At 42.6% G+C, this 16,992-nt stretch overlaps 1 protein-coding gene across 1 annotated transcript in view; it reads left to right on the forward strand.

Annotated features, from left to right (window-relative positions):
* The window catches only part of CDH13 (cadherin 13), a 443,006-nt gene that overhangs the window by 326,605 nt on the left and 99,409 nt on the right, over positions 1 to 16,992 (forward strand). The window contains exon 7 of the mRNA XM_070952954.1: positions 11,870 to 12,048. Within this exon, the coding sequence (XP_070809055.1) occupies positions 11,870 to 12,048 (179 nt within the window). The remainder of the gene's footprint in view (positions 1 to 11,869; positions 12,049 to 16,992) is intronic.

A 16,992-nucleotide genomic window follows, 5' to 3' on the forward strand; every position in this document is an offset into this window, starting at 1 on the left:
TAATAATAGAGGATTAACATGCAGCCCGTTAAGCATCCCCATTCAAAGGGAAACAACAAAGCGCAAAGAGATGGAGTCATAAAATATGTAATATCCCCAATTCATCATCCTCAAAATGTAATGTTCTCTGTACTGTCGGAATTGAATAATGATGGATAATATAGCAGTGTAAAAAGGGTGATTAATTTATCTTAAAAGAACTTACGAGCCAGGCACGAAGACAGGCCTGTAATGTCCAGTTGTAAAGAACATGACACTCAGCAAAAGAAGAAGAAAAAATATCCAACATTTGAAGAGAAATTTATGGTCTCGCCAGGAAAACTGCAAGGATGGCTTTGTTCTGGAGGTGACAGTGAGTTTCTTTATTTGAGACCCACTTCGCACCTAGCCGTGGCAATTAATACCTGTGCTGCTTGGTGGTAAACACCATTATCTTAAGCAAATAAACTATTGCAAAGGTCTTCACAATTTAAATGGGGTTTGCTAAAACGAGCCAGTGCATTATGGATTGGTTTTGTTTTTTTGGGGTTTTTTTGGGAAACGGGTACTTAAAAAGGCCAGCTAATTAGCAAAAGGATGTGATTGCAATGCTAAATGCTAGAGAGACAATGAGTCTCGTTATGTTCGATTGGTAACTTTGCTACAGTTGCTGGAGTATTAGAGGAAATTGAATTAACAGCAGATTCCATAAACTGAATCCGTTGGCTGGGGCTAATTTGAGGAAGCACCACTTAAACACGGTGTGTGGAGTAGCTAAAGAGCAAATCCTTGTATCTGCAGGTTTTGCCCAAGTGAATTTTATTAGACTTTTAATATAATTTATATCATATGCTATATAAAAAGGAGTCCCTGCAGATTTTATTCTGCTAGTTATTGCCGACTATAGGGGATGGTGCTCATCTCTGATTCGAGGCGTGATGACCGATGACATTTTCATGATCATGTGGCCAGCATGACATCACGGAACACTGTTACCTCCCCACCAAAGTGGTACCTATTTATCTACTCACATTTGCATGCTTTCAAACTGCTAGGTTGGTAGGAGCTGGAACGAGGACTGGAACTCACCCCATCATGCGACGCTCGGGTCTCAAACCTGGGCTGCTGGGTTTCCAGCTGACAAAGCCAGCATCTAACCACTGAATATATGCTATATAGGATTTATATTTATTCATATTGTCAATAGCAGGTCATCATACACAATTCATTTCCCCCTTTTCTTTAGTTTTCCTCTTAATACACACTTCCTCCCCCCCCACCCCTTTTCTCTAAATTAGGTAAGAGAGGCTGAAAGATACCCTTGGTTCACCCCTTAGCTATAATTGTTTTAATTTTGGTATAAAGAAGGCTGTGATTTACTTATAAACCATGGTTAACCAAGAGCCGTGGTGGCACAATGGTTAGAATGCAGTATTGCAGGCTAATTGCTCACATTGCCAAGAGTTCAATTCCCTTGATCCTGACCGGCTCAAGGTTGACTCAGCCTTCCATCCTCCTGAGGTTAGTAAAATGCAGTTCTGGAGAACCGGTAGCGGAAATTTTGAGTAGTTTGGAGAACCGGCAAATACCACCTCTGGCTGGCCCCAGAGTGGGGTGGGAATGGAGATTTTGCATCCCCTGGAGTGGGGTGGGAATGGAGATTTTGCAATATCCTTCTCCTGCCATGCCCACCAAGCCACACCCACAGAACCGGTAGGGAAAAAAAATTGGATTTAACTCCTGGTAAAATGCTTTATGTATGAGACTCAGATAGTTGGGGAGCAATATGCTGACTCTGTAAAACGTTTAGAGAGGTCTATAAAGCACTGTGAAGCAGAATATAAGTCTAAGTGCTATTGCTATTAGGCACTGAGAATAGTTAACAGGCTGATCTAAAGCCAAACCAATGATGGCTTAGTGTGAAGACTTGAACCTTTCCATTGTTCCGGGCACACGAGTTTCATGGCCAGGCACACATTTGCACCTATGTCTTCCTCCTTTTTCTTGCCATTTTACTTCACCAACTTCCCTTCAACTCAACAGCAAATGCAAGATGAAAATCAGAGCGAGCCGAAGAGCAGCAGCTTGAGGGATGTTTGTTATAGAAAGGAAAGATAAGGCAGAGGCCTTTGCAAGATTTATTTCTTTTTGTAAGCTCTGTGCTTAGCCGTTCTAGACTATAAAGCCTGCGCCTGCATTTAAACAGCCTGTAAAATCCGAAATCAAATTTGAATTATGGCAAACAATCCTGGCTCACTTAGAGGGGGAACCGATGAGTTGGCCAAGAATAAACCAAAAGTTAAGGGCACTTGTGCAATAGAATAGGTTAATCATAAAAAAGCTCGGATTGAAAGCTGCCAGGTGAAGTAGTAATCTGTAAAAAGAGACAAAAATACAGATTTTACCCATTTGGCCTTGTAAGGATACAGAAGGGTCTCACAAGCAAAAAGGACAATCTCCATGTAGGTTCATAGTTGAAATCCACACTGAAAATGCCTTGTCTTAAATAGAATTGTGGGTCCTTCAAGTTTAGGAGTAGAAGTAGATCATATTGGTTATCTAACCAGAAGACTTCTCCACTTATTCCATGATTGCTACATAGGCTCAGAAGTTTTCACTGGAGAACTTCATCAATAAACCGCTTCTTACTTCTTCTCATCAATAAGTTGATCAAGCTTTCAAAGAATGCTGACATTTTTCAAAAAGCTTATTGATTTCCCCGTTAGCGAAGAAACTGTGTGAAGGCTGTGTTGGTGCTATGGTTGCAGCTGCTTTTGAATGATTAATGATAACGCTATCATTAATCAGACACTATTAGAATTGGTATAATAATAATAATAATAATAATAATAATAATAATAATAATAATAAGAAGAAGAAGAAGAAGAAGAAGAAGAAGAAGAAGAAGAAGAAGAAGAAGAAGAAGAAGAAGAAGAAGAGGAGGAGGAGGAGGAGGAGGAGGAGGAGGAGGAGGAGGAGGAGGAGGAGGAGGAGGAGGAGGAGGAGGAGGAGGAGGAGGAGGAGGAGAAGAAGAAGAAAAGATAGTACCAATAGTAACAGGGACCTTGAGTGCAATTCCAAAACATCTGGTGTATCACTTGAACAACATGGGCATTGACAAAATCTCCATCAGTCAATTGCAAAAGGCAGTTGGACTTGGAACAGCTTACATCCTGTGATGAGACCTCTAACACCATCAAATATCCACATCTGCTTATTCCAGGTCCTTAGGAAAGACTTGATAGCTGGATAAAAATGACAAATCCAGTCTGAACATCTGGATACTGTGTAAATCACAACAACAAAAATTATAATAATTATAATAATTATAATACTACAATCTTGATGACTACCTCCTTCCAATTGTCATTCATTATATTAACATTAATATTTGTTGACTTCGCTGGCCGAAAGCAACAGGAGATACAAACATAAAAATTCTTTGGGTGCTTTCTGCTTCCTTATTAAATTTCATTGGTTTGATCTTATCCTGATCAGCCTGTCCCAAACCTTGTTCTGTTTCCCACAATGGCATCATCGTATCTCACCTTCAACCCAGGCTGCACCAGCCTCTTAAACAAATGCTCATGTTCAATAGATGCGACATTGACATGCTGCTTCTACAAATGAGGGTGGACATAACTCATTCCATGTAACCTCAGCACATAAATACTTTCTTAAATCCGAACACGTATAAAATTCTCTGGGGTGAGGAACGGGAGGCGGGGTAGAGAGAGAGAGTGGGTGAGGTTAAACATTGAAATTGCTAAAATTTGACCTGACCATAAATCTCCACTCCGGGCTCATGTTTTATGTGAACATTCAGTGGGAAAGTAATTCCCATGTACAATTGCTTTGCCTTATAAGTCATTTCTGACTGATTGCTGTCATACCTGAGATTTTTAACCTGTTTCTCGGTAGCTTTAGCAATATTTTTAACATTTCACATGGTTGCAGTGGAACACTCTATGTTTACACTAAGGAAGGAAGTCCAGAGAGTGTCATGTGCTAGAAATAATCAACATTTAAAATGTTGGATTGCTTTTACATAGATATGGCATCTATGGAAGAAAAAAATAATAATTCTATACATACACTAGTACTGGAAATAGAAGTGTTAGGAGAAGCTAAGTTTAGGCCTGGGAACCTTAGCTTCTATTTGTGGTTGATCCATATGGTGAGTTACGAGAACTGAAGCTTGGGGCAGCTTCCTGTTTGGCGAAAGGGAATATTTTATGAGTGTAAGAATTCCTGGCAGCAGTTTTATAATTTGAACAGAAAGAAGGTTGATAGAAATACCAGGAATTGTTGATTGTGCTGGGAGAACTTCCCTTGTTTTCAGAAGCTCAGAGGGTGGCGCGTATAAGTGTTTTTCTGTTTAGCTATTGACCTTAACCTAACCCTAATAAATGGTTGTTTGACTTGATCAGATGCTAAGCATTCTTTCCACCTCATCATGTCAGGCAAAAAGAACCAGGAGCACTAAAGAAGTTCAAAGCCCTGAAGATTTTATTATTGCTACCTATACACAAGAATATGATCAAAGCTAAACTGGCACTTAAATAAGAGTCAACAGAATTCATAAGAGTTGGACTTGGGTCTCTTCTGGCTGCGCAATGATTCCAAACTGATGACACATTTAACCCTGCCTTCCAACTCAGCCTGCTCCTCTCCTACTGATTAATAAACATAATAATCATAATCATAAGTTTATTTGTCAAGCATATATAAGATAACAGGTAAAACTATAAACATAATTTGAATACATGAAAAGAGTAAGTAAAAAGGAATATTAGGACAGGGACGGTAGGCACACTGGTGCTCTTATGCACACCCCTTACAGACCTCTTAGGAATGGGGTGAGGTCAACAGTAGATAGTCTAAGGTTAAAGTTTTGGGTAGTTTGGGGAAGAAACCACAGAATCAGGTAGAGCATTCCAGGCATTGACCACTCTGTTGCTGAAGTCGAATTTTCTGCAGTCGAGTTTGTATCTATTATTTGCTCATGTATTGTTGTGGTTGAAGCTGAAGTAGTCATTGACAGGAAGGACATTGTGCCAGATAATTGTATGTACTATGCTTAGGTTAGACTGAAGTCGGCGTAGTTCTAAATTGTCTAAGCCCAAAATTTGGAGGCTGGTGGCATAAGATATTTTATTGCTGTTAGAGGAATGGAGGACTCTTCTTGTAAAATACCTCCTGACTCTTTCAATTGTATTTATGTCCGATATGCAGTGTGGGTTCCAGACAGATGAGCTGTATTCAAGAATTGGTCTAGCAAATGTTTTGTATGCTCTAGTTAGTAGTACAACATTACCAGAGAAGAAGCTACGCAAGATTAGGTTAACAACTCTTAATGCCTTTTTGACAATGTTGTTACAATGGGCTTTGGCACTTAAATCTTTAGAAATGAGTACTCCAAGGTCCTTGGCAGAATGAGGATCAAGTCTATCAGCTGTTTACCGTTCAATCTTCACAAGAAGAATGTTTGCTAACTCATGTTAGCCACCAAGATCCTTCTGGGAAGTTCCCCTATCAGAAAACAATGCTCCCATTTTTTGCAACTTTCTCATAGCTGAAGCTGAAACATTCATTTCATGGAAAGTAAAAGAACGTCTTTGGATTTGAGGATGAATGTTAAATCATCTGGATGGATTTGTAGACGAGAACCTAACTCTCCATTGCATCACCAATTGATTTGTCAAGGATGCCATGAGCTTTACTACTGGCATCGTTTAGAATTTATTAGACGGAAAAACTACTAGTAAAAGAATACGTGAAGCTATAAATTCAGGGTTCCCCTGGTTTGACCCAAGGCTCTAAGATAAATGAATTCGGAAAGGGCAGTTGAACTTTTGAAAAGTCTTGAGTTGAATAGCTGTGTGTATTGGGAAAAACAGAATTTTTGGAGACTGTAGGGAAACTTGGTCTGCAGCTCATTAATTCTCTCTAAACAGACTATCGACTGGGTGAAGCCTCCAAGTTTAACAACAGCCATAAGTTAATATTTGCAGCTGCAATTCAAATGTACTTGATTGGAAAGAAGAATAGATCTTATTTGTTGTGGCTTCCCGGGAGTTTGTTTTTCTTTAAAGTACAAATTGACAGTCAAACATGTAATTAGTTGTGATGAGTGTCACAGCCAGCCATTTCCCCTTCACCATGCCACTTCTTTAAAAAGTTGATTTATTTTGATCACAATGAATTAGGCATGCTTTTCATAATCGTTGAGGGAGTCTAGTTTTCTTCTCGTTCCTACTGCATTCACCCAATCGTCAGATTAAAAGCACAATGGTGGCCTATCAGGAACAGTTTCCTGTTTCCATGGGTATTGCTTATTTAGTTGGGTCGATTTAAATTAGGCGACTCTAAATTTGGCAGCTTTAAGGCTTGTGGACTTCAACTCCCAGCATTCCTCCCTCCACCAGCCATGTCTTTAACCTGGTCACATTCTCCTCTAACAAAAGGTCTGTGCAATGAACTGGATTGGAGAGAGAATGAGTTGCCCAAAGTAAGCTATGAGCTTAACCGCTCAGGTACTGAGTAATCCAGCAGCAAACCATGGCCATAAAATGCCACCTTCCACTATTGCGAGACATATACTAGCTACGGGTCACCACATCAATTCAAATACTGTGTTTAAAGTTCTGCTGTGCCACAGGAATCCTCGTTTTCTGCGTTTGACCGAGGCAATTGCCATCAATCGATTGACGCCTCCTTTGTGTGTGCAGAAACAACTGTATGTCAATCTATGCCTTCCATGGGTGGAAGGTTTGTCATAGGCTGGTTTTCCACATACGTCACAGGTTTAACTAATGCTCTCGCTCAGTGGTGAAATCCTCTGTGGTTTGCCACTGGTTCGCTGCCTGTGCATGCGTAGTACACACAAAACATGCACTGTGTGTGCACATGCACAATGCATCAGGGGTGGGTTCTACTTATCTTTACTACCGGTTTGCAACAGGATCGCCCAGGTGTGCTGAGCTTCTGTGCATGCGCATGCGCAGACAGGCTATGACCACATCTGAGGCGGTGGGTAGAGCCTCCCGCCGGTTTTCCCTGCTGATTCTTGCGAACCGGCCCACACCGGGGGCAACTCACCACTGCAGTGCACACCAAATGCATGCTGCATGCCCATGCGCAGTGCACACCAACACACACTGCGTGTGGAAAAAGGAGGGTTAAGAAGGTAAGTAGAACAGTGAGGGGAGGAACAGCTGTGCCACACGATTTAGATTCGCTAGAAAGTTCCTGCTTTCTAGTGAATATAAATCGTGCGCACAGCTGATCATCGGAAATACCAGTTTGGGTGAACCAGTAGCTTTTATTGCTAACAGTTCACCCGAACCGATGCAAACCGGTAGCATTTCACCCCTGCTGCCGTTATACCGTATGTTCTATGTTGCTTTTAACTTTGTTATTGTAAGTTTGGTACCAACAAGTCAGTTCAAAATGCTGTTCACTTTTTAACTGCATTGTATAAACTGTATTGATAAGTTGGGAAGAAAAAAAAATGTTTCTTTTAACATTCATACATTTGTGAAACAAAGAAGTAGCTCAGAATTTGGACCAAGCCCTCAACGTTCCAGTCAATTGTTGGTCGGTTGGTATTTGGCTGGGGTGTCCCTCACAGTTGGAAGTCAATAAAAGGAAGCACCTAAATGTCTCTACAGATTTTAGATCACATCAGGGTTCAGCAACCTGTGGCTCTGGAGCCGCATGTGGCTCTTTCACCCCTCTGCTGCGGTTCCCTGTCACTCAAAATATGCATCACAACCGCCAATGTGTGACACCCGCCAGCACGCGATTTATTGAGCTTTTCAACCCCTGGTAGGCCAACCATGGATAAATCTAAGAAAAGAAAAGTTTCAGAAGAAAACAGAACATTTAATTCAACTACATATGCTAATTTTGTGGCAGCTCAAGAAATAGTCAGGCACTGGGAAACTGGTCCAACTGGCTCTTTGAGTGTTTAAGGTTGCAGACCCCTGATCTAGATAGTCCCAAAGATGCTATTTCAGGAGGCAACTGGACTTTCCTGTTTTTTCTTTGAAGACATTTCATTTCTCACCCAAGAAGCAGCTCTGACTGCTGGGGAATGGAAGGAGCTTCTTGGATGAGAAGTGAAACATCTTCAAAGAAAAAACAAGAAAGTCCAGTTGCCTCCTGAAAAAGCATCTTTGGGACAACCATGACCTGGGTGACTGAGAATCTCCATAGACTATTACCTTAGATAGGTTTTTTTGCTTCCTGGGTTTTGTTTTTAGACCGTTGACACATCGTTTGCAGCAACCTTAGTTCCTCTGTGTCTCTTTCATTATTAGGCAACATTTTATCCGAGCTCAGTAGTGCATCTGGATGTTAGCCCCCACCCCACCCCAAAAAGCAGCAAACACAGACTCATTTGTGCCATTTTGTCTTTGCTTACCACAAACTGACATAAAAGAGCCTTGGTAGTACAGGGGTTTAAGGCACCCTGTTATTAAGCTGGTTATTAAGACCAGCTGCCTGCAATTTCTGCTGGTTCGAATCTCTCCAAGGCTCAAGGTTGACTCAGCCTTCCATCCTTTCTAAGGTAGGTGAAATGAGGACCCAGTTTGTGGGGGCAATAAGCTGACTTTGTATAAATATACAAAAGGATGAAGGCTATTGCTGAGCACATTGTAAGCCGCCCTGAGTCTCCGGAGAAGGGCGGCATATAAATCAAATTAAAAAAATAAAAAAAATGTTTTATCCATGCCTTAGAGAGGCTGAGCAGGGAAACGATGCAAGGGATCGGGGGTGGGTGGGCTAGAAATGCTGCCATTAAACTAGGAAAACACTCAAGATGCAGAACCAAAAAGAAAAGCGGAAGAAGAAAAACTTCTCAGCACCCCCCCACCCCACCCCCTTTGACTTTTTTTGCAAAAGAAAAGGGACTCTGAGCAGCAAACTCAGGCTAAGCTTTCTGGCAGCTGTCTCGTCAGAACCTCATTTCAGAAGTTGGACTGCAGGTGAAGGAGAGATAAGTCCTGATTGAAATGCAAGAGAGGGAAGCTGCTCCCAGTAAATTGGACCGCCGGATCTGGAAAAGTACGAGTGGCCTTCGCACTTCGGGGTTAATAATCCCCTGCTTTTTCTAATTACAACTTGCTCACAGCGGGGGAGATAACTAGGCTGCAGAAGAATATGCTTAATGAGGTGGGCATGGAAAATTCATTAAAGGCTTCTAATTGAATTTACAGTCATATGGTTAGCGGAGGATAAGTTCTCCGCCAGGAAATGTGGAAGAATGTGTCCTGCTCAATGCCCCATCCATCCCTTGCAAGGGAATAATCATCAATATATCCCCCTTGATGAGGTTTGAAGAACAAGCTGGGCTGTTTAGAAGAGAAGATAGTGACTTGGATATGTTGTAATAAACTAGGGGTCCTTTGGGTTTCCTTTAAGTGCCCCTTTATGTGATTATACAGTCACAAAATACCTTATGCCACCAGGCTTGACATTTTAGGCTTAGGCAACTTAGAACTACGCCTTCGTTCTAACCGAAGTGTAGTACATAAAATTATCTGCTACAATGTCCTACCTGTCAATGACTTCTTCAGCTTCAACCACAACAATACATGAGCACACAATAGATACACACTTAAAGTGAACCGCACCAAACTCGATTGCAGAAAATATGACTTCAGCAACAGAGTGGTCAATGCCTGGAATGTACTACCTGACTCTGTGGTTTCTTCCCCTAATCCCCATAGCTTTAATCTTAGACTGTCTACTGTTGACCTCAACCCATTCTTAAGAGGTCTGTAAGGGGCCGTGCATTTAATTTTAATTTAATTTAATTTAATTTCCAATTTATATACCGCCCTTCTCCCTGAGGACTCAGGGCGGTGTACAGCCAAGATAAAAAACATAGAATACAAATATTAAAACATTTAAAAATATATATAAATTTTGGCCCGAAAGTTAAGAATCACAAACTAATTAAAAGAATTTAAAAATTTCTTCTAAGCCAACCCGGCTTGCTGAAAAAGATAGGTTTTCAGGGAACGACGGAAGGCATTGAGGTCATGGATTCTTCTTATCTCCGGGGGCAACTGATTCCAGAGGGTGGGAGCCCCCACAGAGAAGGCCCTCCCCCTGGGGGCCACCAGCCTACATTGTTTGGCTGATGGCACCCTGAGGAGGCCCTCTCTGTGGGAGCGCACGGGTCGATGGGAGGTCGTCGGTAGCAGCAGGCGGTCTCGGAGATAGCTAGGCCCTATGCCATGGAGCGCTTTAAAGGTGATAACCAACACCTTGAAGCGCACCCGGAAGACCACCGGGAGCCAGTGCAGCTCGCGCAGGAGCGGTGTTACATGGGAGCGCCATGTTGCTCCCATCACTACCCGCGCTGCTGCATTCTGGACCAGCTGGAGCCTCCGGGTGCTCTTCAAGGGGAGCCCCATGTAGAGAGCGTTGCAGTAGTCAAGGCGAGAGGTGACGAGGGCGTGAGTGACTGTGCACAAGGAATCCCGATCAAAAAAGGGCCGCAACTGGCGAATCAGGCGAACCTGATAAAAGGTCCCCCTGGTAACAGCCGTTAGATGTTCCTCCAAAGACAGCTGCCTATCCAGGAGGACTCCCAGATTGCGAGCCCTTTCAGTGGGGGCCAAAGACTCGCCCCCAATAGTCAGCGATTGAGTCAACTGACTATATCGGGATGCCGGGAGCCACAGCCACTCAGTCTTGGAAGGGTTGAGCCTGAGCCTGTTCCTCCCCATCCAGATCCGCACAGCCTCCAGGCACTGGGACATCACTTCAAGGGCATCGTTGGGGTGGCCTGGGGTGGAGATGTACAGATGCACCAGCGCGCCTCCTGTCCCTGTCCTACTGTCCCCATTTATTCGTCCCCATTTCCTGTGTTCATATCCATGTTTATACTTATTTCTATTATCTCGCACATGTTTGACTAAATAAACAAAGAAACAAACAAATAAAACAAATCCCATCATTTTTGTTCCATATAGCATCAGCCTTGTGAATTCTCAAGTTATCTCTTCCCACTATGTATTTAAAATGGACAGTGATTAATGTGTGTGTGTGTGTGTGTGTGTGTGTGTGTGTGTATGGATGGATGGTGCAGGTATATATTTATGTATATACATAGCATGTGTATGTGTGTTATGTAGGTGTTTGGGTAGATATACACTTTCTCTTGAGCAGGCAACAGAATTTCATTTTTAATGTGGCCCAGTGTGCTCGCAGTAGTAAAAAAATGACAATAAAGTTATCTTATCATTTGTGCATCTGGTACAGTTGCAATCCAGTTTTAAGTCGGATCCATTAGAAACATCTAATGCATCCAGGTCCAACCTTGGCAACTTTCAGATTTGTGGACTTCAACACCCAGAATTCCACAGACAGCATGGGGAATTCTGGGAGTTGAAGTCCGCAATCTTAACGTTGCAAAGGTTGGACACCCTTGGGTGAAACCATGGAACCGATAGACCATGGAAACTTGTGGCTTTCTTTGAGCAACTCATTCTATCTATCTATCTATCTCTCCCTCATCCAGTTCACTTCAGAGGCCTTATGTAAGAGGAGAAAGTGACTAGCTTCCTCATGCTGGCTGGGGAATTCCACAAGTCTTAAAATTGTCAAGGTTGAACAACTCTGCTCTGATGTATATTGTCTATCTAGTTAGGTGAAAAAAGAAGAAGAACGAAATGATATAACCGAGAATTGTTTCAATTCAACTCATTTTTTTTTTTCTCTTCTCATAAATTCTCGGAATCTCTCTTTTCTAAACAAGAAGCACCGGACCCTACAAGCTAGATGCAAAATGGATAGCAGTCAGTGGGTTAATCTGGTTCAATGCCTTGTTGCTGGAAATAAAAATTTGTTGTGCTTCTCCCCCTTTCTCCAGGAAGTACTGTTATGCGGGTGACGGCATTTGATGCAGATGACACCTCTACAGATAATGCTGTGCTGAGATACAACATTCTGAAGCAGACTCCGGACAAACCATCTCCGAACATGTTCTACATTGACCCCGAGAAAGGAGACATTGTCACGGTGGTGTCTCCAGCCATGTTGGACCGTGAAGTAAGTCGCAAGTCATTGCCATGACTTCTTAACCAAAACAGACTCAAACAATTGCAAGGCTTATTGGTTACTGCCTATTTTTCATCTTGTTCCCTTACCTGGAACTCAGTAGGCCATTTGTTTTTTGTTTTGTTTTGTTTTATTTTATTTATTTATTTATTTTATTTTATTTATACTTTTTTCTATAATATCCATAAGTGCTTAGTGAGCAGTGTGTTGTCTGGGTCAACTCACTTTATTATTATTATTAATAATAATAATAATGATGATGATGATGATGATGATGATGATGATGACGACACTGATGATACCTAGTTGGGTCATGCAACATTTGCAAGAAAACAAGCAAGCTCAGAGAGCACCAAGGATCCCACAGTTCTCCTCCTCCTCCTCCTCCTCCTCCTCCTCCTCCTCCTCCTCCTCCTCCTCCTCCTCCTCCTCCTCTCTCCATACCCCACTCCCTCCTAGCACCGATGATGTTACCTACTTGGGTCATGCAACATTTGCAAGAAAACAAGCAAGCTCAGAGAGTACCAAGAATCCCACAGTTCTCCTCCTCCTCCTCTTCCTCCTCCTCCTCCTCCTCCTCCTCCTTTCTCCATACCCCACTCCCTCCTAGCACCGATGATGTTACCTACTTGGGTCATGCAACATTTGCAAGAAAACAATCAAGTTCAGAGAGCACCAAGGACTCTCAGTTCTCCTTCTGCTCCTCCTCCTCCTGCTGCTGCTCCTCCTCCTCCTCTCTGCATACCCCACTCCCTCCTAGCACCGATGATGTTATCTACTTGGGTCAAGCAACATCTGCAAGAAAACAATCAAGTTCAGAGAGCACCAAGAACTCACAGTTCTCCTCCTCCTCTTCCTTCTCCTCCTCCTCCTTCTCCTCCTCCTCCTCCTCCTCCTCCTCTTCCTTCTCTCTGCATACCCCACTCCCTCCTAACAATTATGATGTTACCTAGTTGAGTCATGCAACATTTGCAAGAAAGCAACCAAGGTCAGAGAGCACCAAGGACTCACAGTTCTCCTTCTGCTCCTCCTCCTCCTGCTGCTGCTCCTCCTCCTCCTCTCTGCATACCCCACTCCCTCCTAGCACCGATGATGTTATCTACTTGGGTCAAGCAACATCTGCAAGAAAACAATCAAGTTCAGAGAGCACCAAGGACTCACAGTTCTCCTCCTCCTCTTCCTTCTCCTCCTCCTCCTTCTCCTCCTCCTCCTCCTCCTCCTCCTCTTCCTTCTCTCTGCATACCCCACTCCCTCCTAACAATTATGATGTTACCTAGTTGAGTCATGCAATATTTGCAAGAAAGCAACCAAGGTCAGAGAGCACCAAGGAGCCCACAATTCAACCCTGAGCTGCAAATATTCCCTTCTTTTAAGATGTTCTTAGCTTTGGGCACTTTGGTTAAAATATCCATATGAAACGAAAAATATAGACATGATATTTGGGCTGAGCAACCACCAAGTCATCCCGAGAGCTTTATGGCCAGATGGGAATATGAACTCAACCTTAGTGAGATACTTCAGGGATTCCAAGCTCACCACCAGCTAGGAACTGAGATAAGAGGCTTTTTTTTCCCATGTTTATCCACCCACAGTCAGTGGACAAAGCCTCCCAGCTGTCCCATTTTTATAACCCATCGCATGACTAATAAGGCAGTTATGTATTGCGTCTAATTATGCTTTTTAAATGTTAAGTTAGTGCAATTAAAACACAAGCGAAATATTGACAGACATCTGTGACATAAATGCCATTCCCTTGAAAAGAGCTAGCTGTAGATAAATTGTTGAATTATACCCTAAAGAATGGGGGGGTAGGAAGAATCTCCAGGATGTCAATCAAACCTTCCTTTAATTCTTACTTGGATTTCACTCGCTCTTCAAAATGCGTTGACTCAGCTGGAGAATCATTTATAAAACATGAACATCTATCAGCTTTTGCCGACGAGAGTACTTTTTTATTTATTTATTTATTGCCATTATGGGGGGAAAAGTACAAATAAATAGCATTGGAATCCTGATTAAAATGTTGGTGTGAAATTGGGAAGGAACCCCAGAACAATCTCATTTTTTACCACTGTTTCTTTGTTTTGCTCCAACACAAAGTCCAGTTTTCTCAACTTTTTTTTTAAAAAAATGCTAAAAGTAATTCAGTGTAAAAAAAAGTACCAAAAGGGTTGGTTTCATTGAGGATATCCCTTCAGCGAATGTATTAGACATTTTTCAGCAGGAGATTAAACTTTTCCCTGGCTTTCTTCCTCTAAATATTTCCCCATCAATTTATTCCCTTCTTCTATATTTTTTTTTAAAAAAAAAACACTACAGGATTAGAGAAAATGTGCATTTCATATCATACCTAGATTGGATTCTCTCATTGTGTTAAACTATTGTTGATAGACTAAACCATAATTACATGGGTTTGTATAGCAGCTTAAACCATAGGGTTACTATAGCTTGTTTGCTTGTTTGGTTGAATTGATAGTGCCTTGATTGGAGGGAGGGAGAGGGAGAGGGAGAGGGAGAGAGGGAGAGGGAGAGGGAGAGGGAGAGGGAGAGGGAGAGGGAGACGGAGACAGAGACGGAGAGGGAGAGGGAGAGGGAGGGAGGGAGGGAGGGAGAGAGAGAGAAAGAGAGAGAGACTGACTGACTGACTGACTGACTGACTGACTGACTGACTGACTGACTGACTGACTGACTGAAGAAGCTTCTTGGATGAGAAGTGAAACGTCTTCAAAGAAAAACCAGAAAGTCCAGTTGCCTCTTGAAAAAGCACCTTTGGGACAACCATGACCTGGAGGATGGAGAATCTCTATAGATGTTTCCTTTTTTAGCCTTTTGACTGTCTCTTTTGAATGGTATGTAGATGTTGTTTATCTCTATATGCTTGTCGATGGCTGATTTGTCTGAGTGCCAGGCTTCCCAGAATTGTCTTGGAATTGTGAGTCTTTTTGCATACAATTTCCCAGTTGAAACCAGTTGAGTCTGTCCATGTGTTGCACAATTTGGGAGTTTTCATGTCTTCTGACTGCTGATTGGTGTTCATGGATGCGGTCTTCTACTCTTCTCTCTCTGTCTGTCCTACATAGTAGCTGTTCATTTACTTATTTTCAAAACTATGATTAGTTAGCCACTACGTGATAAACCTCATTTTCATTAATAACCTCCTCTATCGGTGACTTTGTCACCCAGAATCCTTTAAAACCAAAACAGCTATTTGGCCTAATCCCTTTCATTTAATTTAAAACTTTTTAAATTCTTTTCGGAGTATCTTTTCGTTGTCAAACACATTTATGGATTCACACTTCATTCAGAAAAAAGAAAAGAAAAGTCCTGTAGGTCAAAATAATTTGTTGCTTCATCAGCTGGTTAAAGATGAGGAGAAGCGCCATGCAAGCAGAAGAGGGCATAAATAATATCAAGAACACCACACAGTGTTCAGCTAAAAGAAATAAGACTTTTTAAAAAAAAAAAAAAAAGGGGGGAAAAAAAACCCCAACCACCGGTTGTGTACCAATTTAATAAACAACTGTCATGTATGCTTAAAACCGCCATTCCAATATTTTAATTATGTCATCTTCAAATAACTTCTCTCCCAAAGAAAGCTGAAGTGACAGCTCGTGGCCTGAAGAAAATGAAACATGACATAGCTCATTTTCTTTCCCTCTTAGAGCTAAAATTTAATTTTCTTCATCTTGACCAGGAAGTGTTTTAATTAGAAATTACTTCTGTCTCTGCCTTTCCTCCCTATTTAAACCCTGAGGCACACAAAACAGCAAGACTTTAAATTGTTCTAGTGAGGTCTAAAATATATAGAAATAGGCCCCAGATCTTTGTCCATTTCACTGAGCCACGGTGGCGCAGTGGTTGGAGTCGGTGGTGGTTTTCAAAAATTTTCGCTACCGGTTCGGTGGGCGTGGCTAGGAGGCATGTGACTGAGTGGGCATGGCCAACTTGATGTCACTCATGCCCATGCCCACTCAGTCACATGATTCCCCCCCACCTAGCCACGCCCACAGGAAAAGGTAGGAAAAAGTTTTGAATTTCCACCTATCTACTCCCACTCTCCCTTCACCAGTCACCCCCATTTCCTCTCCTTTAGCAGCCCCGGCCCGAGCCCCGCTTCCTCCCCCACCACCGCTTCTTTGTTCGAGCTGCTTATCTTCCACGGAGGCTGGTCCAGAGTCTGGAAGGCAAGCTGACAGGAGTTATCAGTGGCCCCCAGCCAGATGCTGCTTCTTTGAGAGTTGCTTTGTGGTTGTGGCGGCTGGCTGCAGGCTGCAGGCTGTCGAAAAGTACCGGAGGTCATGGAAAAAGCTGCTGCCATGTAGCCACCATGTTCTTCACACATGTGCATCCCATTAGACTTGCAAGGCAATGGGATGCGCGTGCACAAAGAACATGGCGGTGATGAACATGGCGGGTGGGGCAAGCGAGCAGCTGGTTGGGGGGCACGGCCAAATTTCTACCAACGGTTCATGCGAACCAGTGTGAACTGGCTGAATACCACTTCTGGTTAATGTGCAGTACGGCAGGCTACTTCTGCTGCCTGCCAGCTTCCTGCAATTGGGCAGTTCAAATCTCACCAGGCTCAAGGTTGACTCAGACTTTCATCCTTCCGAGGTGGGTAAAACGAGGACCCAGAGTGTTGGGGGCAATAGGCTGACTCTTTAAACTGCTTAGAGAGGGCTGTAAAGCACTGTGAAGCAGGATATAAATCTAAGTGCTATTGTTACTGTCGGGGAAGGCAGTATGCAATTCCTACCAATGATAGGTTGTCCAGATTGAAGAACCATTGTTGCACCTAAAACTGGGATTAGTTCACTCAACTTTTGAGAGTCATTTAGCAAAATTCAGAATGCTCTAATTATGTTATGGTCACCTGCAAACAAGAACTGTTTGAAAAGCTCATGTACATGTCAAGAAGAGAGACACGTACTTGCC

The sequence above is a fragment of the Pituophis catenifer genome, unplaced genomic scaffold (genome assembly GCF_029215685.1).
Source record: "Pituophis catenifer annectens isolate HBS135680 unplaced genomic scaffold, rPitCat1.0.hap2 SCAF_13, whole genome shotgun sequence".
Lineage (NCBI taxonomy): Eukaryota > Metazoa > Chordata > Lepidosauria > Squamata > Colubridae > Pituophis > Pituophis catenifer.